The 26,531-nt window shown below is 42.2% G+C and overlaps 1 protein-coding gene across 1 annotated transcript in view; it reads right to left on the bottom strand.

The window, feature by feature from the left end:
* Window positions 1-26,531, bottom strand: part of VPS41 (VPS41 subunit of HOPS complex) — a 159,435-nt gene that overhangs the window by 4,746 nt on the left and 128,158 nt on the right. Inside the window, exons 23-27 of the mRNA XM_065398728.1 lie at window positions 23,231-23,285; window positions 14,793-14,933; window positions 12,953-13,089; window positions 2,980-3,079; window positions 2,106-2,150 (exon numbers count right to left, since the gene is read on the bottom strand). Of these exons, the coding sequence (XP_065254800.1) occupies window positions 2,106-2,150; window positions 2,980-3,079; window positions 12,953-13,089; window positions 14,793-14,933; window positions 23,231-23,285 (478 nt within the window). The remainder of the gene's footprint in view (window positions 1-2,105; window positions 2,151-2,979; window positions 3,080-12,952; window positions 13,090-14,792; window positions 14,934-23,230; window positions 23,286-26,531) is intronic.

Below are 26,531 nucleotides of genomic sequence, written 5' to 3'. Positions count from 1 at the left end.
CCAGAGCTGCCTGCAGAGCAGACTCCATCTTGGCCACGAGAGCGCTAAAGTTACACACACAGGAATCACTTCACGCATCATTAATATGCAGTTTTTAATGCATTAAAAATAGGTGGCCAACCATCGCTGGAACATCCTCCCCTTCCAGATTTTCTACTACCAGAGGCCTGTGCTAGGCTTGATGTTGGTGGAGGTGAACACAGCAGAACTACATTGTAAATCTAGCCCATGGTCTGACAAAACCATTTCAGTTCTACTTTCTCTTCTACGTCATGTCCACATCAATTTGGCAAATGATGAAGAAAAAACAAAACTGAAATGAAAGTGCTTCCTTGAATGCTCTGTGCCATTGTTCAGTAGCTGGCTTTTTCACTAAAAAGAAAGTAATCTTATTCAAATACTTAGCCATAAGTATTGTCATTTGGAGGGCCCAGGCCAACCTATTCTATTGAATCAAGCTATAACCTTCTCATGCTGAGGAACAAGTGAAAAAAACTATAAATATTTTTTGTGATATAGCACCCTCCCAAAATATATATCTTTATAAATAATGCTTTGCTGAATTTCTATTTTCAGGGCTAATCTCAGAAAATGTTTTAAAACTGCAGTCTGTTATAAGATACAGTAACTCCTCGCTTAATGTTGCAGTTATGTTCCTGAAAAATGTGACTTTAAGCGAAATGATGTTAAGCGAATCCAATTTCCCGGTAAGAATTAATATAAATGGGGGGGGGGGGTTAGGTTCCAGGGAAATTTTTTTCACCAGACAAAAGACTCTCTCTCTCTCTCTCTCTCTCTCTCTCTCTATATATATATATATATATACACACACACACATATACATACACACACACACACACACCCCTACCTCTACATAACGCTGTCCTCGGGAGCCAAACAATCTTACCGTGTTAAAGGTGAAACCGCGTTATATCGAACTTGCTTTGATCCGCCAGAGCGCGCAGCCCTGCCCCCCCGGAGCACTGCTTTACTTCCGAATTCGTGTTATATCGGGGTAGAGGTGTGTATATGTGTGTGTGTATATATATATAAAATATATATATATATATACATACATATATATATATATACATATACACACACACACACACAGTATAAGTTTTAAACAAACAATTTAATACTACTGTACACAGCAATGATGATTGTGAAGTTTGGTTGAGGTGGAAGTCAGAGGGTGGAAAAGGGTGGGATATTTCCCAGGGAATGCCTTACTGCTAAATGATGAACTAGCACTAGCTGAGCCCTCAAGGGTTAACACATTGTTGTTAATGTAGCCTCACACTCTACAAGGCAGCACAAATGGAGGGAGGGGAGACAGCATGGCAGACAGAGACACACACCCTGTGTGTGAGAGAGAGAGATACGCATTGCCCCTTTAAGTACGCTGACCCCACTCTAAGTACACTGCCTTTTTAAGTAGATCAGCAAGTTGAGACAGCAGCTGCTGCCGCCAGCAAGCTTCCTCCGTCCTGAGCCCTGTCGTGTCCCCCTCCGCTCTAAGGAGATGGGGTAAGCGGGGGGGGGGGGAGGGGGACACCCTGACATTAGCACCCCTCTTTCCCCCCATCCCCCGGGCACAGCAAGCAGGAGGCTCCCGGGAGCAGCTCCAAGGCAGAGGGCAGGAGCAGCACATGGCAGTGGGGGGAGGGACAGCTGAACTGCCAACAATTGATAGCCTGCTGGGCGGCTGCTGCACAGGGAACTTAGGGGAGCGGGGAGCTGATGGGGGGCTGCCAGTCCACCCTGGTTCCAAGCCCCAACCAGCTAGCTCCAACGGGCTGCTCTTTCTGCAAGCAGTGGACAAAGCAGGCGGCTGCCAAACAACATTATAAGGGAGTATTGCGCAACTTTAAACGAGCATGTTCCCTAATTTATCAGCAACGTAACAACAAAACAATGTTAACCAGGACAACTTTAAATGTGGAGTTACTGTAAATGCAAATATCTTAGCACTGAATGAAGCAATGTGTTTTCAAATGCTCAGATTGTAACAGGTTTATTCCACGAACAACAATAATTTTTGATTTATATTTCCTAAAAAAGGATTCTCTCTCACAGGGTCTCTTTCCCACCAAGCGTCCTACCTGAAGGAAGTATAGGGGAAAGACACGATTCACAGATATTCTCCTCTGTAAGAAAACAAATATTTAAAAATTAATGACAAAGAACATTATGTTATTATCATGCCTCAAGCAGATATGGCCCTGTCTTTACTATAGAAATTCCAGCATCCAATGCTGCATTTTGAGGAATTATTTATTTATAATGCTCTATGCAGTCTATTAAAAATTTAAGTATGAAATAGAAGCAGCCTTATTGTCAGCATGAAAATATGTAGTAAGGTGCTCAAATTCTGTGGAGAATGTGCCATTTAAACACCTAGATTGACAGTCAGATCAGAGCTGTAAACTCACAGGAAGAGCTTTGAAAGAGGTTAAAAAAATATATGGCTGTTTTTTTCATGTACAGTATGCTGTGTCAGAAGCTCTGATCCTCTGACTTTACAAATGTCCGGCTTTCTCATGTTGGAATTATCATTGCATTTCCTTGGAGTTACACAATGGCTGATTTTTTTTTTTTTATCATAGGTGCTTTTGAAATAGTTTCAGGTATCTTTAAAAGATGTATTGTAATGTCTTGTTTAGGTTACATATTCTGATTAACAGAATATTTGCGTAGCCAACAGGTCCCAGAAGGCAATACTTTTTAGCTTGATCAGAGCAGAGACTACTTGGATCAAGATAAAGTACGGACACAGGGACCTGTAGTTTCCAGAAGCTAGCAATTCCTCATTAAAGATGAGGGCTAGCAGCATCACACTCCATTTTCTGTAAATTAGGTATGAGGCCCAGGCCCTTGGCAAGCTTCCAATATTGTCCTTGGTTGGGCACCCATAGTCTAAAAGCAAAGAATACTGCTCAACAGTTTTGAAGACTTCTGTATTTTGTTTGTACCCACCATCCACGCGGACGCCTTTCATTTGAGTTCGGTGCATTTTCTTCAATAGTGACAGTGAGTCTGCAACAAGTATCTTCTTGCATCCCTCACGTAGCAAAATCTATCGTAAAAGTACACAACCAGATAAGATTAAGTCAATTACTATACATGCAAATGGAGAAAACTGTACTCAGATCTTGTCATACATGATGAGGCCAACCTTAAAAACTTCTCATTTGACTAATAAGAAATGCCACCTCAGTACTTGAAGCATTCCCTGTATCAGTGCTTCGCAAATTCTAAACCTTGGGATTCCCTGTGAAACTAAGGCCTTGTCTACACTACGAGGGGAGATCGATCTAAGTTACGTAACTTCAGCTATGTGAATAATGTAGCTGAAGTCGACGTACCTAGATCTACTTACCGCAAGGTCCACACTAGGCAATGTTGATTGGAGACGCTCTCCTATTGACTTCCCTTGCGCTTCTCATTCAGGTAGAGTACAGGAGTCAACGGGAGAGCAATCTGCGGTTGATTTAGCGGGTCTTCGCTAGACCTGCTAAATCGACCGCTGATGCATCGATGCTGCGCGTCGAACCCCAGGTAAGTGTAGACAAGGCCAAAGAAAGGTTCAATTACTTTCTCCCCAAAAATATCTAAGCAAGCAAAATTTGTAACTATAACCAAACCACAAGCAAAGTTATAAAATTTCAAAAGACAAACTTAATTAGAAAGGAAGGGAGGGGGTCAAAAATTTTAAATACCCACTCAATTCAATACAATGGATGAACTTGCCTATGGTAAGGTTCCAATGGAAGAACATCTAAGGGAAAAAGGAGATCAGGAGAGCTGGCAATTTCTCAAAGGTGCTACAGCAAACTATCCCAACATGAAGGAAAAAGATGTAGAATACTAATAGGCCACTATGGCTGAATCAGGAACTCTTTAATGACCTGAACGTCAAAAAGGGAATTCTACAAAAAGTGTAAATATGGACAAATTTCTAAGGATGAATATGAAAGATAGCACAAACATGCAAGAACAAAATCAGAAAGGCTAAAGCCTAGACCTACCAAGGGACATAAAATGTACTAAGAGGTTGTATAAATACATCAGGAGCAAGAGAAAGACCAATACAAATGTAGGTCGTCTACTTAGTATGGACGGAGAACTATTAATAGATGATATCACGAAGGTTGAGGTATTTAATGCCTACTCTGTTTCAGTCTTCTCTAAAGATGTAAATTGTGACTAGATACTTAACACAATTAATATTAACAAGGGGAAAGGAACATTAGGCAAAAGAGAGAAAGAACAGGTTAAAGAATATTTACATAAATTAGATGTATTCAAGTCAGTGAAACCTGATGAAATTCACCCTAAGGTACTTAAGAAACTAGCTGAAACAATCTTGGAACCATTAGCAATTATCTTCTGAGGCCTCAAGAGGGATGGGTAAGGTGCCAGAGGACTGAAGAAGAGCAAATATAGTACTTATCTTTAAAATGTACCAGTCAGCCTAAGTTCAATAGCTGGAAAGATATTGGAACAAATTATTAAACAACCAATTTGTAAGCACCTAGAGGATAACAGCGTTATAAGTAATAGCAAACATGGCTTTGTCAAGAACAAATCATGCCAAATCAACCTAATTTCCTTCTCTGAAAAGGTTACTGGCATAATGGATGGGGGGAGCAGTAGAGGTAATACATCTTGGTTTTAATAAGGCTTCTGACAGTCTCCTATACATTCTCATAAGCAAACTACAGAAATGTGGTCTAGATGAGATTACTATAAAGTAGGTGCAAAACTCCTTGAAAGACCATACTGAGAGTAGTAATCAATGGTTCACTGTCTAGCTCAGGTGATGAATCTAGTGGCATCCTGCAGGGGCTGTCCTGGGTCGAGTACTATTCAATATTTTCATTAATGACTTGGATTACGGAGTGGAGCACATGTTTATAAAATCTGTTGATGACTCCAAGCTGGGAAGGGTTGCCAACATTTTGTAAGAGGATTAGAATTCAAAACAACCTTGATAAATTGGAGAATTGGTCTGAAATCAACAAGATGAAATTCAAGACAGACAAGTGCAAAGTACTACAGTTAGAAAGGGGAAAAAAATGAATTGCTCACCTACAAAATGGGGAATAACTGGCTTGGTGGGAGTACTGCTGAAAAGGATCTGAGGGTTATAGAGGATGAAAAATACAAGTCAACAATGTGATGCAGTTACAAAAAAGGCTAATTTCATTCTGGGGTGCAGTCACAAGAGTTTCATATGTAAGACCGTGAGGTAGTTGTCCTGCTCTACTCGGCACTCGTGAGGCCTCAGCTGGAGTACTGTGGACAAATTGGAATGCTTTAGGAAAAATATGGACAAATCAGATTCCAGAAGAGAGATAACAAAAGGATAGAAGGTTTAGAAAAGCTGACCTATGAGGAAAGGTTAAAAAAAATGGCCATGTTTAGTCTTGGGAAAAGAAAACTGAGGGGAACTTAACAACAGTTTTCAAATATGCATAAGGTTGTTATAAAGAGGATGGTGATCAATTGCTCTTCGTGTCCACTGAAGGTAGAACAACAATATGGGCTTAATCTGCAACAAGGGAGATTTGGGTTAGATATTAGGAAAAACTTGCTAACTATAAGCAGAGTTACGTACTAGAATAGACTTTCAGAGGGAGGTTGGGGGTTTTTAAGAACAGGTTAGACAAACACCTGTCAGAGATGATCTAGGTATACTTGGTCCTGCCTAAGTGCAGTGGTGGGCGAGGCTGGGGGGAGGGCGCTAGACTACATGACTGGTTAAGGTCACTTCCAGCCCTACGTTTCTAGGATTCTAGCATCACATTGGTCCCTTCTGGTCTTATAATTTATTAATTCAGCTCTTCTAGCTAGCAAGACAGGTTAAGCGAGCCACCCAAGATGAACGATTGAAGGTATTAGCAAGGGGACAACTCATCATTAAGGAAAATTTTCTTCAGCATGTTTGTCCACATGGATTCCCTTCTTGATGCGCACACTTCCCATGAGCACAAGATCAGTTTCATTTGGTCAGAGGTGTCAGCTGGAGCCATGACTGCACCCTGCATGTCCTTGCTCCCCACCCTCCTCCAAGGGCATAGAGGGCTGAGCAAGGCCATCAACAACCTGGGTGTATTCCTGAATGATTTTGTCCTGTTGATGTACGACAACAATGCCCTTACTACATCGAGTGTGTGAAGTTTAGCTTCCCCTGGGGTGGAATGAGGCTTAGGAAACAAAATGGGAGTTGAATGGATTGGTTTATATGGAATTCTGACACAACCTTGGGCAGAAACTTGAGGTGAGGTCTGAGAGCGACCCTGTCCTTATGAAACTGTATAAGGAGTACTGGTTATCTTCCCTACCCGTCAAGCTGATGTAATAGTTATTAACAACAGCCTTCATAGACAGGTAGTATAAGGAACAGGTTGCTAAAGGCTCAAAAGGAGGACCCATCGCCTTGCTAGTACTATACTGAGGTTCCCGAAGAGGGAAGGGACTCCCACGCGGAAGGAAAAACATGAATGATGTCCTTAGGGAATCTAGACCTGCAGCGTGGGAAAAAATAGTATGGCCCTGGAGGGTGATATGCAGATATTGCTACTAAATGGACCCTTACGGAGCTGCTGGAAAGCCCAGATTTGTTTCAGGGCTAGCAAATAGTCCAAAAGCTGGTATTGAGATGCTGAAATAGAGAACCTCTTCTATTTAGCTTTGTAGGTCAGTAATTGTGGTTCTAATTAACACACACTGGCACACAGTGTGCAGAGAAAAGGTGGACACTGCACGAGTTCAGTCTCATTTCCACAGGTGGTAAGAAGGATAGTTGGGCCTGCTTGGCCCTTTAGGCGCTTGCTGGGGATGGGGAGGGCACAAGGATATCTAAGGTGCAGGCACAGCCCCAGCGGACACTACTGGCCAAAAGAAACCAATCTTGTATGATTGGGGTGCATGTGCTCCATATGGACAATCAGTGGAAGAATTTGCACTTCTGCTCTAAATTTGAAGACTCAAGTTAGTATGTTACCAAGATAAAGGCTCCTTACTTCCATAAGAAAGAAGAGTTTGCTGAGAAGGGATAATAAATCCTATTGAAAATACTGATGGCCCCATTTCAAATCTGGAAGCTCCAGGCATGCTCTGACTTAGACAGCCAACACTTCTCAACCAGGAGCAATCACCCACACCAAATGGAGAGCTGCACATTATCTACTGCTGGCTCTCTCAGTCCTCTGCCTTTTATAAATGACAGCAGAAGTCAAACCTTCTCATGGCCCCAAGATCATCCCAAGATGTCTTCATGCCCCCAGAAAACTACTAGAAGCTGCATCATGGGGCACCTTTTTAATCACCAAGTAAGATTTTGTTGTCTTCCCATAGAGAGCAGAATTCTTTTAAAATACACTACCATAAGAGCTGTACCCTTCCCCCTAGCTCCCTTGCTTCTCCTACACCTCACTTCTCACCCCCACAAAAAGGAGGATGGGCAGGCATTTTCCTACAGTGCCCCACCACTCCCAATCACTTATATCCTCCATCCTACACCCACGTTCGTTACTCCTTTCTCAAGATCCTTGTCTTTCTCCTCCCAGGGGCAACTTCCTTGCCAGTTTAATTCCCTCACCCCAGCCAATTTGTATCTCTACTTACACAAACAAACAAAACCCACCTAAAAATGGAAAGAGAAAAAGGGAGCCAATCATGTTACTATGATTCCTTCTACATCCTCCAAGAAAAGACACTTGGGAACACATTACATGTAATAAACATTTCCAAACTGACAACTAAGATCCTTCAAAGTTTATTTTTGTTCAAATGTATTTCACACTGACAAGTTATTTATACAGAAGCTTTGGGTGCCAAGAAAATTAATCAAAGCTTTAGCTTTCACTTCTTGTTAGTGAAAGTCTCTGTCCTTCTGCATTTCTCTAATGCATTTCATTAGATGGACATTATTGTTCAGCAATATTGTAAAATGCAAGCCTGGAATCAATGGTGCCGAATTATGTACAGTATTATTATACAGTCCCTAATGATGCAGAACCAAGGAAAAGGACATTTGAATTTCCACAACATGAAGCATGTTTATGCAAATTTAACAACCCTGAATAAGTCGCAAGTTCCCATTTTTCTGGATGGTTTGAAATAAGTAATTTCCATAAAACCAGTTTTCAAACAGCACTCTCAGTCACAGTTTTTAGTTTGACAATCCTACAAACAAAATGTGCTGTAAGAAGAGAATGATTGCACCATTTCTTCTGATTATCTGTACTCTAAGAAAGAGTGAATAAACTAACGTGGAACACTCAGCTGTATAACTAATTGAAAGAATATATCATAGCAGAGTGAATTACAGCTAAGTGAACAGTTTCCAAAAACTGAAATCGCACACACTCAGGTGCAAATGAATTATGTAGGACCTCCCAAAAATTAGCAAATTATACATCTGAAATACATTTTATAAATTCACAGACAAATCTCTAAACATTTTAAATTGGGCATGCCAGTGGGTGACAATCATATTCTCCAGTACTAACTACTTCAAACTATTAAATCATACAACCTCAAAGCACAATGAACTGAATTCAGTTCTACACTGTATAAAAAGTTTAAAATAGTAACCTCTAACTTTTTAATACCTGCTTTATTTCTCAGGAGACATCTGATTCTGACCCTATGGGTTTCTCCCCCCTCTTCCTCCAAAAAGGACCACAGTGAAAGACAAATTCCACTTAAACCATAGAGCAGTGTCTTAAACTTTTAAAAAATGTCTGGAGGATTTTTTGACAGAACAGCTGGATGAAACAATTTTGCAGAATAGGAGCGTTCCCCTATTTAAAATGTTATAAGTCTTCAAGCTACCACCTAAGGATTCATCACTTATATTTCAGGTGTGTGAATGACAAAGCCTTAGGAGGTCTAAACCACTATATGTAAGTCCATTCTCCTTGCCAGAAGCAATTATTGAAAACAGGACTTTCAAGGAGTGTTTGCTTATGTAATAGAAGTGAGTAAAACAAATTAAATCAGAAGAAAAAAATCAAACTATTTGGTACCTAAAAATGTAGGCAGTATATAAGTGTTGAGAAAGAGAAGCTTTAGAATAGATGCACCGGTAGACACATTTATGGCTATGGAAAACCTGTAGAAGACTCACTGTCAGACCTTATTCTGCTAATAATTCAATAAAATAGGCAAGAAAAAAATCACAGTGCAAAGAGGTTCTATGTCAGAGCTCAAAATTCCACTGACATAGATTCAGGGAGTTTAAAGACAAACAGGATAATTCAATAACTACGGTATGTACAGAAAAGAGAAGCAATGGAAAAAATTAATGTTTTTAAAGAATCATGTGCCATTATTAGGATGAAAAGGGCATATAGGTAGGTCCCATTAGACAAGATTGAGCTACATTCATTAACAGTGAAATAGGGGGAAAATTTACAAAGAAACCATAAATGCAGCAGGATCAAATTCTCTTAGAAGACAAAAAATGATTGTTCCTCTATAGCAAAAACCCCAGGAACTCTAACTTCTTTTCTAGAAAAGGATGAGATTATTAAAAAGGAAAAAAAAAATCAGGAGAATGAAACAAGGAGAAAAATGTGAAACTGATACAGTACCTTTCACTTTATTTAATAAATAACCTCATGAACCAAGCCCTTTGAAAGTAATGAAAATTTCATCCTCTGTTTCGGTCACATTACACTGCCTTAGGGCAGATACTATCAGATAATTTGATTACCAGCCACACAGACTTCCATTTAATTGATAAAGGTCTGATTCAGCAAAATACATAAAGATATCCTCAAGTCCATCCCTGTTCAGGAAAGCACTTATGTGCTTAAATTGAAGGGCGTGATTAAATGCCATGAAAATCAATAAGCACATGCTTAAATTATTTCCTGAATTGGGGCCTAAATGAGTTTAAATTTCTGAATGAAATCAAGGAAGAAAGAAGAACTGTCACAACAAAACACACACCATGTAGATACTGTTATCAATAGACACAGGTAGGCTGTACAAGTTGTGATATGCCCTCTAGTGGTCACTCTGAGAACCAGCACCTTATTTATATTGTATTTAGGACAAAATAAGAATGAGGTGGATGGAAATAAACAGAAAACATCCAACATAAATTTTCCAGATGGATTTTTAATCAGTATTCAACCAATCATGATACAGAACTTAGGTTCAGTCAATAGACATAAGAAAAAAAGGTCATAGTACTTGAGTAGTCAGAGTTATTAAAAATACTAAATAAAAAATTGGTTATATATTTGATATAAACAAAAAAAGATCTTAGAGTAAGGGATGTCTTCTGCACTATCCTTCTGATACTTGTAGCAAAAAAAAAAAGGGAATATGAATTAAAATTACCATCTTAAATTTATCACAATGATGCATATGCAACATTTGCTAACTTCCGTGATTAATGTAAACTAAATTCCACATTACTACATCCTGAAGCTGAAGAGACTCCTATTTTATCAATGTGGAAAAAGAGAGATGCTTAAACTGTGCAACAAGTGACTGAATAAGAAGAATATTTTTATTGGTCTTTTCTACATCAGAACACTGTTCATTCTAAAGATAGGTCCACAAAACTTATGTCAAAATTTCCAGATATGAGCGTTTAAAGTTATGCACCTAAATTATATTTAGGCACTTGTAACTTCCACCATCATTTCTAGTAGGGAAGAAACAGACCGAAGTTTGAGAATTTTGGGTCAAGAGACTTTGCTACAGGTGCAGAACTAAGGTTATTTGGACTCATCAGCTGTGCAGGTCCATAGTTTCAAATGTTTGAAGTTCTTCAAAGAGTAACCTTAAACTTGAATGTCCTGAGTTTTAAACAGAGGATTTTTAATAACAAAAATGTTCTTGTACTTTTAGAATACACCTCTACCCCGATATAACGCGACCCGATATAACACAAATTCTGATATAACGCGGTAAAGCAGTGCTCCGGGGGGGGGGCAGGGCTGCGCACTCCGGCAGATCAAAGCAAGTTCGCTATAACGCGGTTTCACCTATAATGCGGTAAGAATTTTTGGCTCCCGAGGACAGTGTTATATCGAGGTAGAGGTGTACTTACATGCTCTCCAGGTAAACCAAGTGTAGGTCTGGGAATTTACAGTGTACACAAGATTTTAACCACAATAAAATACTTTATTCAAAAGAAAAATACTTGACATTGGTATTCTAACAGAATTTAAGGGTTGGTGCAATATAATAAATGACTGTGGGTTGATTAGCAGGGAAATCCTCTATGATACAAGTGTAAATTAGTTATTAAAGACATGCTATCAAAATTATTCTACATACAGTCTTTAAAACTAAAGATTGTTTTTGCTATCTATTTTCCAAAAAGGACTGAATGTTTTAAAACAGCTGAAAACAAACCAGGAATTACAAATAGTAAATTATTGCTTTATTATCAGAATTTCAATGTAACCTGGTGCAATTTGGTATGCCTGCCAGAGTTCTGATTGTGATTTAATTATATTTCAAATGCTGGCGGCAGAATAGCAATTTATTCGCTGTTAGATAAACCACTGCTCGTAGGCCTGTCACTTTTGATGCATGAGTGGACCCACTTAATAGAATGCACAATTTTATGGCTATATAAATTAAAATGCAGTTGTCAGTGGCCTACTTGATTTATGATTTAATATTCATCTCAGTGAAGAGTTAGATTTAAAGAGTTAGATATAAAATACAAGAACTTTCAAGTTGTGGCTTTAGCCTACATTTTATTCAATTTAATACTTCTGGAAGAACCTGAAGAGCAGCTCTGTGTAAGCTTGAAAGCTTGTCTCTCTCACCAACAGAAGCTGGTCCAATAAAAGATATTATCTCACTTACCTTGTCTCTCTAAAGTACTAACTAGCAGATAAATACAAGTCTTAACATATCTAACTGACTGTGCGTTTATTACATAAAAAGGTATAAAGATGGGTAATACAGGATTGAACACTGCTGGTGGTGGTGATCATGAGGTAGGAGAGTGTCATTTAAACCTCTAAAGCTAGGACTAACTAAATAAATAAATCCCACTATAAGTTATCACTAGTTCATCTTCATCCACGATACCAACAGTGTGAGTGGCCACTGACCTTTTCAGTACACATCATGTAGGGCTGCTCAGGATAGGTACACCATCACTGTCCTTAAAGTACACAGGCCACCTGTGACTTGTTTATAACCATGCACACATCACTCCCATGGGTGGAGCTAACCAGTGGTAAGAAGGGTGGGAAAATCTGGGAGGAACGTTTATAAGCCAACCCCCCCAAAATGGATAGGTAAAAATAGCAAAAACTGTATGACCCTTTCATAAGCCGACCCTATATTTCAGGGGTGGGAAAACTTTGGCTCCCAGCCTGTCAGGGTAAGTCGCTGGCGGGTTGGGACGTTTTGTTTACCTGGAGCGTTCACAGGCACGGAGCCCCTCAGCTCTCAGTGCCCATGGTTTGCTGTTCCCAGCCAATGGGAGCTGCAGGAAGTGGCGCCACTTCCCGCAGCTCCGATTGGCTGGGAACAGCAAACTGCGGCCACAGGGAGCCAAGGAGTAGCAGGGGTAATGGCAGTGGAGGTATGGCTGAGCCGTGCAGAGTACATAGAAATCCACTTTGAACCAGTGGGTTTCTACTAGGCATGCCTCTGTTCCTGCTACCAGTGCGACTGTGGCTACGCTGCTATTTATACTCACGCTAGCTCAATGAGAGCTAGCGTGAGTATGTGTACATGAGCAGGAGAATCACACCCCTACCTCATAGTGTAGACATAGCCGGAGTCAAAATAATGCAGTGCCACAACCCAAGCATCTCAATATAAGAAGTCATGATTGTCTGATTTAGTCTGTGGCCATATCCGGCTGTTCAGTGACAAAGTGGTTTTTCAGTTCCTTTGCGGCGGAATACCACAGAAGTAGAGATAAAGAGAGCACGTGAGCTGCATTTACCTGCAAATTGTAATCCTGGAGAATTTTCACCAGTGAATCTCTCAGATTAGGAATCTCCATGCCTTCCTTAATGCGGTGAATCAGAAGAATGGGGTCAACGTGGGTACCAATGTTGTTTAACAAGCCAGTAATAAAAGCTGTATAAAAAAAGATGTAAAAAAGTTGTAAGATGAAGCCCCATTAAAACGCCCAATACTAGAGTGCTGTGATAACAGCCAATAGCCTTCTGCTGATTTTATGACAGCTCTTTCCTTAAAAGGCAATGTTAAGTCACATTCATATATTTCTTGCATACATCTCTCTTGAGTCAGGAAAGAGGACATACTGTGATTGGCTGATTAACACAAAAGTCTTTGAGTCTCTGAAAAGGAAACCCAGAGTATTTAATTGGCCAAATCTTCAAAAGACAACAAAAATAACACGCAAATTTGAAATTATAGTGTGCCCATAGCTGAATGTTTTGGGCACCTGAACACATTGAACCAGAAGGTTAATTTCAATGCATGTTTACTTTGGAAGCATGGGATAAAGAATTAAATATTTTTCAAGCACTTCTCTGAACCTCAAGTAGACTTTTCCCACAGGCGTGAAATGCTGTTTCATGCAGTGCTGAGGAGGGCCTTTTGCTCCACCCCCTTTACTTTTTGGCCAATCAGCTACTCAGATGGAGCTCTGGGAAGGAGAGCAATTCAAGATCTAGCATCTTCCCTCTGCCCAGGAATTTTGCAGGTCCACTTGAGTGGCTGTGTACACAGGCAAAGGGGGATGGTAGAATTCCCAAGGTGATGTGGGGCCTTTTTCTCCACACTCAGGTGTTTAACTCCTGAACATTTCATCTTGAAAACCTTTCTCTCCTCAGTAATTAGTAACATGCTTGATGATGGCTTTCTGCCCATCAAGTATTGGACTTGAGAACACGAAACTCATCTCTTGTAGGTTAAGAAATGGTAATGATTTTTGGTTACCTGGTACTGGTCTGAATTAGTGGCCAAGTGGTGAAAAGCTCTGCATCCCAACAGTAATCTCATGAGACATTCAGTGCCTGGGAAAAGGGGTGCCTAATCAAGATAGTTTTATAGCCTTGGCTTTAGAAATTCCAAAAGAGGACACAATCATATATTGTAGGTAGCTTTAAAGATTCCCCAAGTGATTTAAATTCCCAATGATATATTCTTTCCTGAATCCGCTCTCTAATAAAAAATGTTATTGTGTTGACATTCTGTCAGCAACCTAGCTGAGCTGTAAACCCAGAGCAGATGCTCAGGCCAGGGCAAATGGGAAAAAAAAACCCACAAAATAATATTAAAAGATCTTTTGTTTTCACCAAAGTAAAGAATTCAACACATTTCATCTGGTGAAAGAGCAGAAAGATCTAGGCTGATCTTTATTTTTAGAAATTTGCAAAGTGACACATACACTATATGAAAACTTATACAATAGCTCAAACTTTCTGTCAATGTAGCCTGAAGATCAACTTTTCAGGAGGTATAAAAATATACCCTCACTTCAAACCAACTTAAAAGAAATATAATATTTCATGAATTTCTGTAGGTAACAATACACTTACTAAAAGTTGTAGGATGACATCAGATGCTTAAATACTTGCCCTTTCTCACCTCCAGATACCGCAATAATAGAGGATTTTTTCCTCAGCATGCCAATATTAAAAATGATTACATTGCAATACAACCTCTTGCACTAGGTAACCTGGCATGGCTCCAAAAAGAATCAGAACATATTCTTTTTGCCATGCACAGGGATAATTCAACTCCCCCTCCCCTAAGCTTACTGCATTTCACCAAACATACATACAAAGCTGCCTGGAGCTTATTCTGCTTACGTGGTTTGTCGATAGAATATAAAATGAGGTCTTCCCATAGTTCTCCATCATCTTGTTCCTTGGCAAATTCAATAGCTTTATCTACATCATACAATTCTTCCATTATCATCTTCAGTGCACTACGGCTATTCCCCATTCTGCCTAGAAGAAAAAAGGAATACTGGAATTATAAAAACACAAAAGAAAAATGTGCAGAAAGCACCCTGTGATAAACATCTGTACTGTTTATACTGCTCCTGGTTCACGAACAAGAGGGTGAAGTCTTAGACCCCAATTCAGCCAAGCACTTAAGCACAGGCTCATTTTAACCACATACTCAAGTCCCTCATTATTCAATAATGTATTTAAGCATGTGCTTAATTAAAGCCTCTGCTCAAGTCCCATTACAGTAAATAGGGTTGTAGCACATGCTTTAGTGCTTTGATGAATCTGGGCCTTAAAATGTTGTTATAACTATACAGAGGTAGGTTAAGCAAAGTGATGTTAATTCTCTCTCTCCTGCACTGCAGGTACATCTGAGGCTGAATACGTCTAATTTTATTATATACATATACACACATATATATACATACACACACACAAACACACACACTTTCTCTTTAAGTGGACCTCATCTTCCAAAGATGCTGAACATTCATAGCTGCAATGACTATAAAATACTTGGATTACAGTGGACTGAACCATCTCTTGTATTGAGTAAACCTATTAGTTCTTTTCTGAAAGCAAGAGTTCCTCCACACTTCCAACATACATACAGAACATTTTTCATATTAAATGAGACCCATGAGGTAAATTTCCTGTTCTATTGTCAGTTCTGCCCACCACAGCTTTAATACACACAGACTCCAGGGCTGTATGTTACAATTCCTCTCATCCTGAAGAGGGTTCCCCACCCTGCTGAGAGAATTACATTACACGATAGAGTACTTTAAAAATATATATATAAACAAAACAAAAGTCCAGTTTTCTTGCAGGATGGGTGGAATTTGAAGTTCCAAGACTGTAAGCAAAATTGGAACAAGCTTGGGGGAGGGAGGGGGCACATGGCTTGGGGGCGGGGGGGTCGCTGCCAGCTTCAACCCCGCTCTGCTCCCAGCTGAGGCTCACAGACCCCCAGGGGGCCACGGACCCACAGTTGAGAACCACTGCTCTATCATATCCTCCCTTAGGCCTGGTCTACACTAGGAGCTTATATCGAATTTAGCGCCGTTACATCGAATTAACCCTGCACCCGTCCACACCAGGAAGCTACTTAGTTCGAAATAGAGCTCTTTTAAATTCGACTTCTGTAATCCTCGAAAACGAGAGGAGTAGCGCTAAATTCGAAATGGCAATATCGAATTAGGCTAGGTGTGGATGGAAATCGACGGTAATAGCTCCGGGAGCTATCCCACAGTGCACCACTCTGTTGACGCTCTGGACAGCACTTCGAGCTCGGATGCTCTGACCAGCCACACAGGAAAAGCCCCGGGAAAATTTGAATTCCTTTTCCTGTCTGGCCAGTTTGAATCTCATTTTCTGTTTGGACAGCGTGGAGAGCTCAGCAGCACTAGCAACGATGCAGAGCTCTCCAGCAGAGTTGGCCGTGCAATCTAATAGAAAGAGGGCCCCAGCATGGACTGATCGGGAGGTCTTGGATCTCATCGCTGTCTGGGGCGATGAGTCCGTGCTTTCAGAGCTGCGCTCCAAAAGAAGGAATGCAAAGATCTATGAGAAGATCTCTAAAGCCATGGCAGAGAGAGGATACAGCCGGGATGCAACGCAGTGCCGCGTGAAAATCAAGGAGCTGAGACAAGGCTACCAAAAAACCAAAGAGGCAAACCGACGCTCCGGATCCCAGCCCCACACATCACGTTTCTACGAGGCACTGCATTCCATCCTAGGTGCGGCCGCCACCACTACCCCACCAGTGACCGTGGACTCCGAGGATGGGATATTGTCCACGACCGGTTCCTCCTCGGAAATGTTAGGTGACGGGGAAGATGAGGAAGGAGATGAGGAGGACGAGGCAGTCGACAGCGCTTGCACCGCTGATTTCAACGACAGCCAGGAGCTCTTCATCACCCTTACCGAGATCCCCTACCAACCGTCCACAGCCCTTACCCCGGACACCGAATCAGGGGAAGGATCAAGCAGTGAGTGCTTTAAACATCTAAACATTTCATTTTAACATAAGTGGAATATTTATATTGTTAAGAATGGGCTTTTCAGTCACTCAGTTAAACATAGAAACTTTTATTTATAACAAAACAGGAATAATAACTATATCAGTAATTTGTTGTTCATGATTTATTTGGCTTAGTAAACTTTTTACTACTAACTATGTATAGAAAATCAAGTACTGTCCGGATATTCATGATTAGTCCACAACACGGCCCCTCCACTCTGTAGTCCGTTATGCTCAACTTAAAGGAAAAGGCGGTCAATGTGCCCGGGAATGGACAGACAGTCCTCCTGGGATAGCTCCGCATAGCTCTCCTGGAGGTACCGCTCCAGCATGCGCACGAGGTTCAACGGCAGGGCAATCTTGTTTGGTCCCCCGTGGTAGCACACGTTCCCACGCCATGAGTCCATGAGGTAGTCGGGGATCAGTGCGCGGCACAGCATGGCGGCATATGGCCCAGGCCTCTGCATGCATTCACGCAGCATCCTTCCCCTCTCGGTCTCCGAGATCCTCATGAGGGTTATGTCACACATGACGCCCTGCTTTAAATTAGGGAGGGGAATGTTAGTATTTGGACTGCTTTACAGCCACGCGGTGGAGGCGGCAGAGGGGCAGCATACAGGGATCTTTCCCGGGGACAGCCGCGAGGTGGTGGGACAGGGGCAGAGCTCATGCTTCCCTGATTGCTGCCAGCAGAGAGTGGCCTTGCATTCAGTGCGAAAGGAGCCCAGTGCTACTATTACATGTTTAAGCTGCCACAAGTCTACGGCTTACCATGTTTGCCCGCAGCAGAAGTAGAGGTGTCCTGCAACGCTTCTCTGATCGCAACTGCAGGACCCCAGACACATAAGGCGAGGGCCGAAAATTCGACCTTGTCCTGAGTGCGCATGTGAAAGGTGCAGTGCATGGTGTTGTTCACAGAGAAAGACTATGCTCTTTGTTAGCAACTTCATTTATCTGGCTCAGGAATTTACTCCCTTTTTCCCATTCCCACAGACACATCTGCGACTGTCTCCCAACCCAGCCTGCCATCACACTCCCAGAGGCTAGCGCAGATTAGAAGAAGGAAGAGAAAAACTCGTGAAGACATGTTTTATGAACTTATGGAGTGCTCACGAGAGCAGGCAGCCCAGACGACACAGTGGAGGGAGAACTTGTCACAAATGCACAGAGCAGTCATGGAACGGGAGGAGAGGTGGCACCAGGAGGACCAGCAGGCTACTCAAACCCTGCTTGGACTAATGAGGGAGCAAACGGAGACGCTCCGGCGCCTAGTGGATGTTCTGCAAGACCGGAGGCAGGAGGACAGAGCACTGCTGCTGTCTATCTCTAACCGCCCTCCCCCGCCACCAAGTCCCACACCCCCCTCACCAAAAGTACAAAGAAGGAGGGGCGGCAAGGGCCGTTAAAACTGTCAGTCGGCCACTGCACACTGCTGCAGCAATGGAAGGCTCTCGTTCCAAACTTTGAAAAGTCCTTTCCTACCCATCTCACACTAGCCCATGTCCAAGTTTCCTTCCCCCCCCCTTTTCATGTGCGGTTCGTAATAAAACATCTGTTTCTGTTAAGTACTGTTTCCGAGAGTGTCTTTTGGAGGGGATTCTGTCTGAAGGGGGGGAAGGGGTTTGTTACTTGGACAGGACAGTCACCTGTAGCAGGCTACAGAGGCGGGGGCAGGTCCAGCATCAGGACACATACACAGCACAGTCACCAGTTACCCTGGTCAGTCTGGGAGGCGGTTTTCTTGTTCTGGGGTGCGAGGGGGTTGATCTGTGACTTTGTGTCGGGGGAGGGCAGTTAGAGATCCTATGCCGCGGTCCTTATCCTGGATCACAGAGCCACGCAGCAGGGGATCTGTTACCCTCCACCCCCTGCCAGAAAGTCACTTGGCCGACACATACATCCAGTCCCGCCCAGGACTGCTGGCAGGCTGCGTTGAAACAACCAATGCAGCACTGCGGAGCCTGTCATTCCCGGACTTTAGAAGCATCATTTGCATCAAAACAGTAAGCCCGCCCCCCACCACAGTCTGCGTCCCCGGTTTAAAACATTCCCGCGAAAACAGTAGAAAAGGGAACCTTGTTCATTAACAGAACAGAACAGATTTTATTTGTTGGGAAGGTGGGGAAGGGGGTATGTAACTTGGAAGGATAGTCAACAGTAACTGGGTAAAGAAACGGGGGCAGGTTCAGCATCTGTGTCCACAAAGTAAAAAGTCACTGGAGACCCTGTTCAGTCAGGAACCTGGCTTTCAAAGCCTCCCTGATGCACAGTGCGTCCCGCTGTGATCTTCTAATCGCCCTGCTGTCTGGCTGGACGTAATCAGAAGCCAGGCTATTTGCCTCAACCTCCCACCCTGACATATAGGTCTCCCCCTTGCTCTCACACAAATTGTGGAGCACACAGCAAGCAGCTATCACAATGGGGATATTGGTCTCGCTGAGATCACAGCGAGTGAGTAGGCTTCTCCATCTGCCCTTGAGACGGCCAAAAGCACACTCCACCACCATTCTGCACTTGCTGAGCCGGTAGTTGAATAGTTCTTTCCCTGAGTCCAGTGCGCCAGTGTAGGGCTTCATGAGCCAGGGCATTAGCGGGTATGCAGGGTCCCCGAGGATGACTGTAGGCATCTCCACATCCCCAACAGTTACTTTGTGGTCCGGGAAGTAAAGACCTTCCTGCAGCCGTCTACACAGACCAGAGTTCCTGAACACCCTAGCGTCATGAACCTTGCCAGGCCATCCAACGTAGATATTGGTAAAACGTCCCCGATGGTCCACCAGTGCTTGCAGCACCATGGAAAAGTATCCCTTTCTGTTTATGTACTGGCTGGCCTGGTGGTCCGGTCCCAGGATAGGGATGTGAGTCCCATCTATAGCCCCACCGCAGTTTGGGAATCCCATCTCGGCAAAGCCATCTCTGATGAGCTCAACGTTTCCCAGGGTCACTACCTTAGATAGCAGTAGCTTGACGATTGCCCTGGCTACTTGCATAACAGCAACCCCCACGGTAGACTTGCCCACGCCAAACTGGTTAGCGACGGACCGGTAGCTGTCTGGCGTTGCGAGCTTCCAGAGGGCTATGGCCACTCGCTTCTGGACAGTCAGGGCTGCCCGCATCCGGGTGTCCTTTCGCTTCAGGGCAGGGGACAGCAACTCACACAGTTCGAGGAAAGTCCCCTTCCGCATGCGAAAGTTGCGCAGCCACTGGGATTCATCCCAGACCTGCAGCACTATGCGGTCCCACCATTCCGTGCTGGTTTCACGGGCCCAGAATCGCCGTTCAACAGTATCAACAAGACCCAGTGACAGCGAGATGTCCTGGGCGCTGGGTCTCATGTTCTCAGAGAGGTCGGAGCTAGTGTCCGACTTCATGCCGTCACGGTAGTGCCGTAGCCTCCTCTCATGATTGATCTGCAGCTGCCTCTGGTACAGGTGGAGGAGAAGCTGCGAGGCGTTGAGAACTGCCACAACTGCAGCGATGGTCGCAGCGGGATCCATGCTCGCACTGCTGTGGCGTCCGCGCTGTCAGTAATCAGAAAAGCGCGCGAAATTATTTCCCGCCGGCGCTTTCAGGGAGGGAGGGAGGGAGGGAGGGCTTGAGTGACGGACGGATGACGACAGGCGCCCAAAAGCACCCTCGACACATTTTTTTACCCAGAAGGCATTTGGGGCTCGACCCAGAATTCCAAAGGGCAGGGGGGACTGCGGGAACTGTGGGATAGCTGCCCACAGTGCACCGCTTCCAATGTCGACGCTTGCCCCGTTAGTGTGGACTCACAAAGTCTCACAAAGTCGAATTACTGTCCTTAGTGTGGACACACACGTTCGACTTAGTAATATCGATTCCACATAGTCGAATTAACTAAAATCGAAGTACTCTCGTAGTGTAGACAAGGCCTTAGTCATCTCTTTTCGAAGATGAACAGTCCCAGTCTTTTTACTCTCCCCTCATATGGAGGCTGCTCCATACCCCTCACTTTAATGTATCTATTTTGACATGGGGTGACAAGAACTGCACATAGTTTTCATGATGTGGGTTTACCAGGGATTTATATAGTGGTATTATGATATTTTCTGTCTTATCTATCCCTTCCTAATGGCTCCTAACATTCTGCTAGCTTTAACTGCCACTGCACCTTGAGCAGATGTTTTCAGAGAACTATCCATGATGACTCCAAAAGTATGTCTACACTACCCACCGGATCGGCGGGCAGCAAACAATCCAGCGGGGATCGATTTATCGCATCTAGTCTAGATGCGATAAATCGACCCCCGAACGTTCTCCCGTCAACTCCTGTACTCCAGTGCCGCAAGCGGCGCAGGCAGAATCAACAGAGGAGCGGCAGCAATCGACTCACCGCGGTGAAGACACCACGGTAAATTGATCTAAGTAAGTCGACTTCAGCTACGTTATTCACATAGCTGAAGTTGTGTAACTTAGATCCATCTCCTCCCCAGTGTAGACCATGGACAAGATGTCTTTCTTGAGTGGTAACAGCTAACTTAGACCCCATCTTTTTGTTAGTATAGTTGGGATTATATTTGTGCATTGCATTTATCAACACTGAATTTCATCTGCCACTTTGTTGCCCAGTCACCCAGTTTTGTTAGATTGCTTTGTAACTCTTCACAGTCTGCTTTGGTACTATCTTGTAAGTTTTATCATCTTAAACTTTGCCATCTTAATGTTCACCCTGTTTTCCAAATCATTTATGAATTTGCTGAACAGCACAGGTCCCAGTACAGACCCTTGGGGGACCTCACTGTTTACCTCTCTCCTTTGTGAAAACTATTTATTTCTACCCCTTGTTTCCTATCTACCAGCTATTGATCCATGAGAGACCTTTCCTACTCCCACCAAGGTCCTTTGGTGACCTTGTCAAAGGCATTCTAAAAATCCAAGTACACTATACCCATCAGATCACCTTTCTCCACGTTTGTTGACCCCCTCAAAGAATTTTAATAGATTGGTGAAGCATGACTTCCCTTTACAAAAGCTGCATTAACTCTTCCCCTACATATTATGTTCCTCTACGTGTCTGATAATTCTGTTCTTTACTATAGTTTCAAACAACTTGCCTGATATTGAAGTTAGGCTAACTGGCCTATAATTGCCAGGATTGCTTCTGGAGCCTTTTTAAAAATCAATGTTACATTAGCTATCCTCCAGTCCTCTGGTACAAGGCTGACTTAAGTGAGAGGTTACATACCACAGCTATTAAGCTCTGCAATTTCATATCTGAATTTTTTCCGAACTTTTGGGTGAATACCATCTGGTCCTGATGACTTCTTACTGTTTAAATTTAATCAATTTGTTCCACATCTTCCTCTATTGACACTTCAATCTGGCACGATTCCTCAGATTTATCCTAAAAAGCTAAAAAGGATGGCTCAGGTGTGGGAATCTCCCTCACATCCTCTGCAATGAAAACTGGTGCGAAGAATTCATTTAGCTTCTCTGCAATGAGGCTATCTTCCTTGAGTGCTCCCTAAGCACGTTGATCATCAAGTGGCTCCACTGATCGTTTCATAGGCTTCCTGCTTCTGATGTACTTAAAAATAATTTGCTATTAGTTTTTGTGTCTTTTGTTAGTTGCTCCTCAAATTCCTTTTTGACCTGCCTAATTATACTTTTACACTTGACTTGCCAGAGTTTATGGTCCTTTCTATTTTCCTCCATAGGATCTGACTTCCAATTTTTAAAGGATGACTTTTTGCCTCTAACGGCCTCTTTTACTCTGTTGTTTAGCTATGGTGGCACTATTTTTTTCTGGTCCTTTTTTTTTTTTTTTTTTAATTTAGGGCATATATTTAGTTTGAGCCTCTTATGCTGTTTTAAAATAGTTTCTATCCATCTTGCAGACATTTCACTCTCGTGACTGTTTCTTTTAATTTCTACTTAACTTGCCTCCTCATTTTTGTGTAGTTTCCCTTTTTGAAGTTACATGCTTCTGTGGTGGGCTTCTTTGGTATTTTCCCCCTTACAAGGATGTTAAATTTAAATATATTTTGGTTGCTACTACCTAATGGTTCAGCTATCTTTACCTCTTGGACCTGATCCTCTGCTCCACTTAGGACTAAATAAAAAATTGCCTGTCTCCTGGTAGGAGATAGATATGTAAAGTAGTTTTATTGACTACACACCAACTTTGTTTCTGGGAGAATAAGTTTGTTAAATGACAGGACTTAATGCTTTGTGCATACTTTTACAGCACAAACTTTATGACCAGATTAAAATTATGTTGCAATTTATTACAACGAAAGTTACTTACTCAGAAGATAGACGGTCTCTTCTACAAAGTTCCTCTGTTGGCAGATCTCAAGAGCCTTAAATTTCAGAGGGGAAAAAGAGAATATGGGGTACCATGCCATAATATTTATTATCAACAAATGTTACAAAGGCCAAAAGATACTTTTTTATAAAGATGCATTACTCATCTGGACAAGAGAACAGCTCCATTAATATACATTGGCAAAGCCTTCAGAATTAATTAAAAGAAGAGACTTTTTGGCACATCTTTCCCTTTGATTTTTTTTCATTTATCTGGAGGTGGAAAGGGTAGGGTTCTTAATGCTATAGTTTGGGTTATACCCAGGACTCAGACTGACGAACATCCTCAGGGCTCACATTCCTGGGGCAAGCAGGGACCATATGCAACAGATTACAGGAGGGATTTTCACCTTTTTTTTCCATAGCATGGATCACATCTTAGTATCACATCTTCCATTTCAATCATATCTTAGAATCACATCTTCCATTCCAATCACATAACATCCTAAAGGCAACTACAGTAATGGCTTACAAGGAAAAGTAATACTAAAAATATTTTAGCTGCTTTTATGTGATTTAGCAGCTGGACACAAGTAAGAGATTCTGTACCATATGACCAGCAAACTCTCCACCAATGTTCCAAGTTTGGGAACTACAGGCCATTGGGAAGAAAGGTTCTAGCCAGAGGACACTCACTCCTGGCCAACTAACAGAGAAAGTAGCTCCTCCTCTTCCACATCCTGAACTGGAGAAAGTCACCCTGAAACTAGTCAGCAGGCAGAATGAAGAGACCAACATTTATAGGTACTCTAAATAAGTTACATATAGTACAAAGAGAAAGGATGGGGAAGAAGGCAAAAGAGGAAACATATCAAGTGATCTGTATTGATAGACTAAGCCATAATAAGAGTCAAGTTTTTGAAAATGAGGTTTTCTTTCACCCACACAGGGAAAGTAGGGCAAAGGTTAGAAGATATATTAGTAGGCGTTTATTCAGACATCAGTAAGATCAGAGGATGAAAATCAACATCTTTGTGGTGGTACCATGGTGCAGCAATGCTGATCTCAATGGAGCTACGCCAATTTATACCAGTAGGGAATTTGATTCATGGAGATCAAAAGGAGAATGATACATGATTAAAGACAGACACAGGGGTGGACTGAGTCTCCCTCCCCCTCTCACATTGCTCTGTATGGATTGAAACACAGAACAGAGAGAAACCGACCTCCTGTCACACTCAAAGTCAGACCAAGAAGTTCTCCACACTATCTACAGATAAAAACCCAAATAAACAAGTGAATAAGGGTATAAACACAGCTAACCAGTCTTTTTCCACTGTGAAAGGAAACATAAGGTAAAAATAGCCAGGTCTTCAATATTACTGCATCTATAATGCTCCCTGTAGAGGGAAGCAGAGAACGTAAATTCTTCTCTTGCAGTTTCTCCGATACTACATCTGTGAAATTGCACTTGAATAATAGTGCTGTTTTCCCCTCTCAGATAGGTTTTTAAGTAAGAAAATAATTTCTTCCTGGCCAGTTTACCATTGATTGATAGTGAGAGACTGGATTTATGCATCTATAATATGGATCTATGGAATTTATACAGGACATCTGGTTAATTGGAGCGGAAAACATTGGTAAATTGTAAATTTTTGTTCCTCATTATTTCTCAGCAGTGTGAAGGGCTAGAGTGATGGTAAATTCAATAATGTTATTTGTAAACTGCTTTGGCAATTTTTCTCTTTTCCCTCTCCACTTTCTTATTGAAAATGTATTTAGTAAATGTAAACAAGATCTGTGGAGTTTAAGGGACTTTCATTCGAACGTAGTGTTCTTTTCTCACACTTAAAATCCACTCTTGCACTGCCCATTCCACGATCTTCCCAAGTCACACCGTGCTCCACCTGCAGCCAAGAAGCAGAGCAAAATGGCTTCAGTTGTGCATTTGCAAAATTTGTGCACACCGTTTTTTTGCAGCATCACTTGTGCATACAGGGGATAGAATATACATGAACAAAAAGTCATTTGCCCCAAAAAACTGAAGCACAAATGGGTCTTGCACATTCTATGAATGTAAATTCTATCATTTGTATCTGTAAGTGGTGGTGCACAAAATCATATGTGAAAGTGATTTGTTTGCATACAAATGGAAGCTCAGTTGTAGTGCACTCAAAAATTCATGCTAAAGTATTGAAGAACTACAGCATCTAACAAATAGAACTTCACAGACAGATCCAGGACTCTGGCAATAATGCACCAGGCCGTGACAGACCTAAAAGAACAGTTAGGTTTTTTAAAAATTATTTAAATTTCATTTATTTTGTATCCTAAGGCACTTCATGACCCTCAGACAGAAGACCATATTATGAGTGTAATTAGTCTTCTAGATTGACAAACAAGTCTGAGACAACCTAATGTGGCATTTTTTGTGTAACAACAACTTCAACCAACTCTACAGTGCTGCTACTCTAAGGGCTTGTCTTCACTACCGGGGTAAGTCAACCTAAGTTACATTATTCACATAGCTTATTAGTGTAACTGGAGTCAACGTAGCTTAGGTCGACTTACCCCAGTGTCTTCACTGCGCTGCGTCAACAGGAGATGCTCTCCGGTTGACTTATCTTACTCTTCTCGGGGAGCTGGAGTACTGGAGTCGACCAGAGTGTGCTCTGCTGTCAATTTAGCGGGTCTTCATTAGACCCACTAAATTGATACCCGTTGCATCGATTGCAGCAGTGTCCATCTCCCCGGTAGTGAAGACAAGCCCTGAGAGAACATTTCCCAAAGTCTCTGATGCGAAGGAAGGAAAGAGTGTTGTTTGTTACACAAAAAGTAAAGCAAGTACAGCACTGGCTTATGAGTTTATAATGTCAATTAAATGAAAGGAGAACTCGTAAAATATTTTGCTTAAAAATGTACAGATAATGTAATCATTACGTCTACACACGCTGAGGGTAGGGGTACCAGATGTCCTGATTTCATAGGGACAGTATCGAAAATCAAGGCTGCGTCTTATACAAGCGCCTATTACCTCCCAACCCATCCCAATTTTTCATACTTGCTATCTGGTCACCCTAGTTGAGGGCCACTTTAGGGATAGGTGACCTGGGCAACCATTCAGGACCCCAAACACAAAGGGCGAAATCCTTGCCCCATTGAAATCAATGGGAGGTGTTATAGGTGAATTGGTCCACAATTTCCCTTGAGGGAGTGGAAATGATTAAGAACTCGGTACCATGATGGAAATATGGTCAAGTAGTTAAAGCACAGGATGAGGAGTTAGAAGATCTTGGTTTTGT

Source organism: Emys orbicularis, chromosome 2 (assembly GCF_028017835.1).
Source record: "Emys orbicularis isolate rEmyOrb1 chromosome 2, rEmyOrb1.hap1, whole genome shotgun sequence".
Lineage (NCBI taxonomy): Eukaryota > Metazoa > Chordata > Testudines > Emydidae > Emys > Emys orbicularis.
This window is presented reverse-complemented; position numbering and strand designations above follow the sequence as displayed.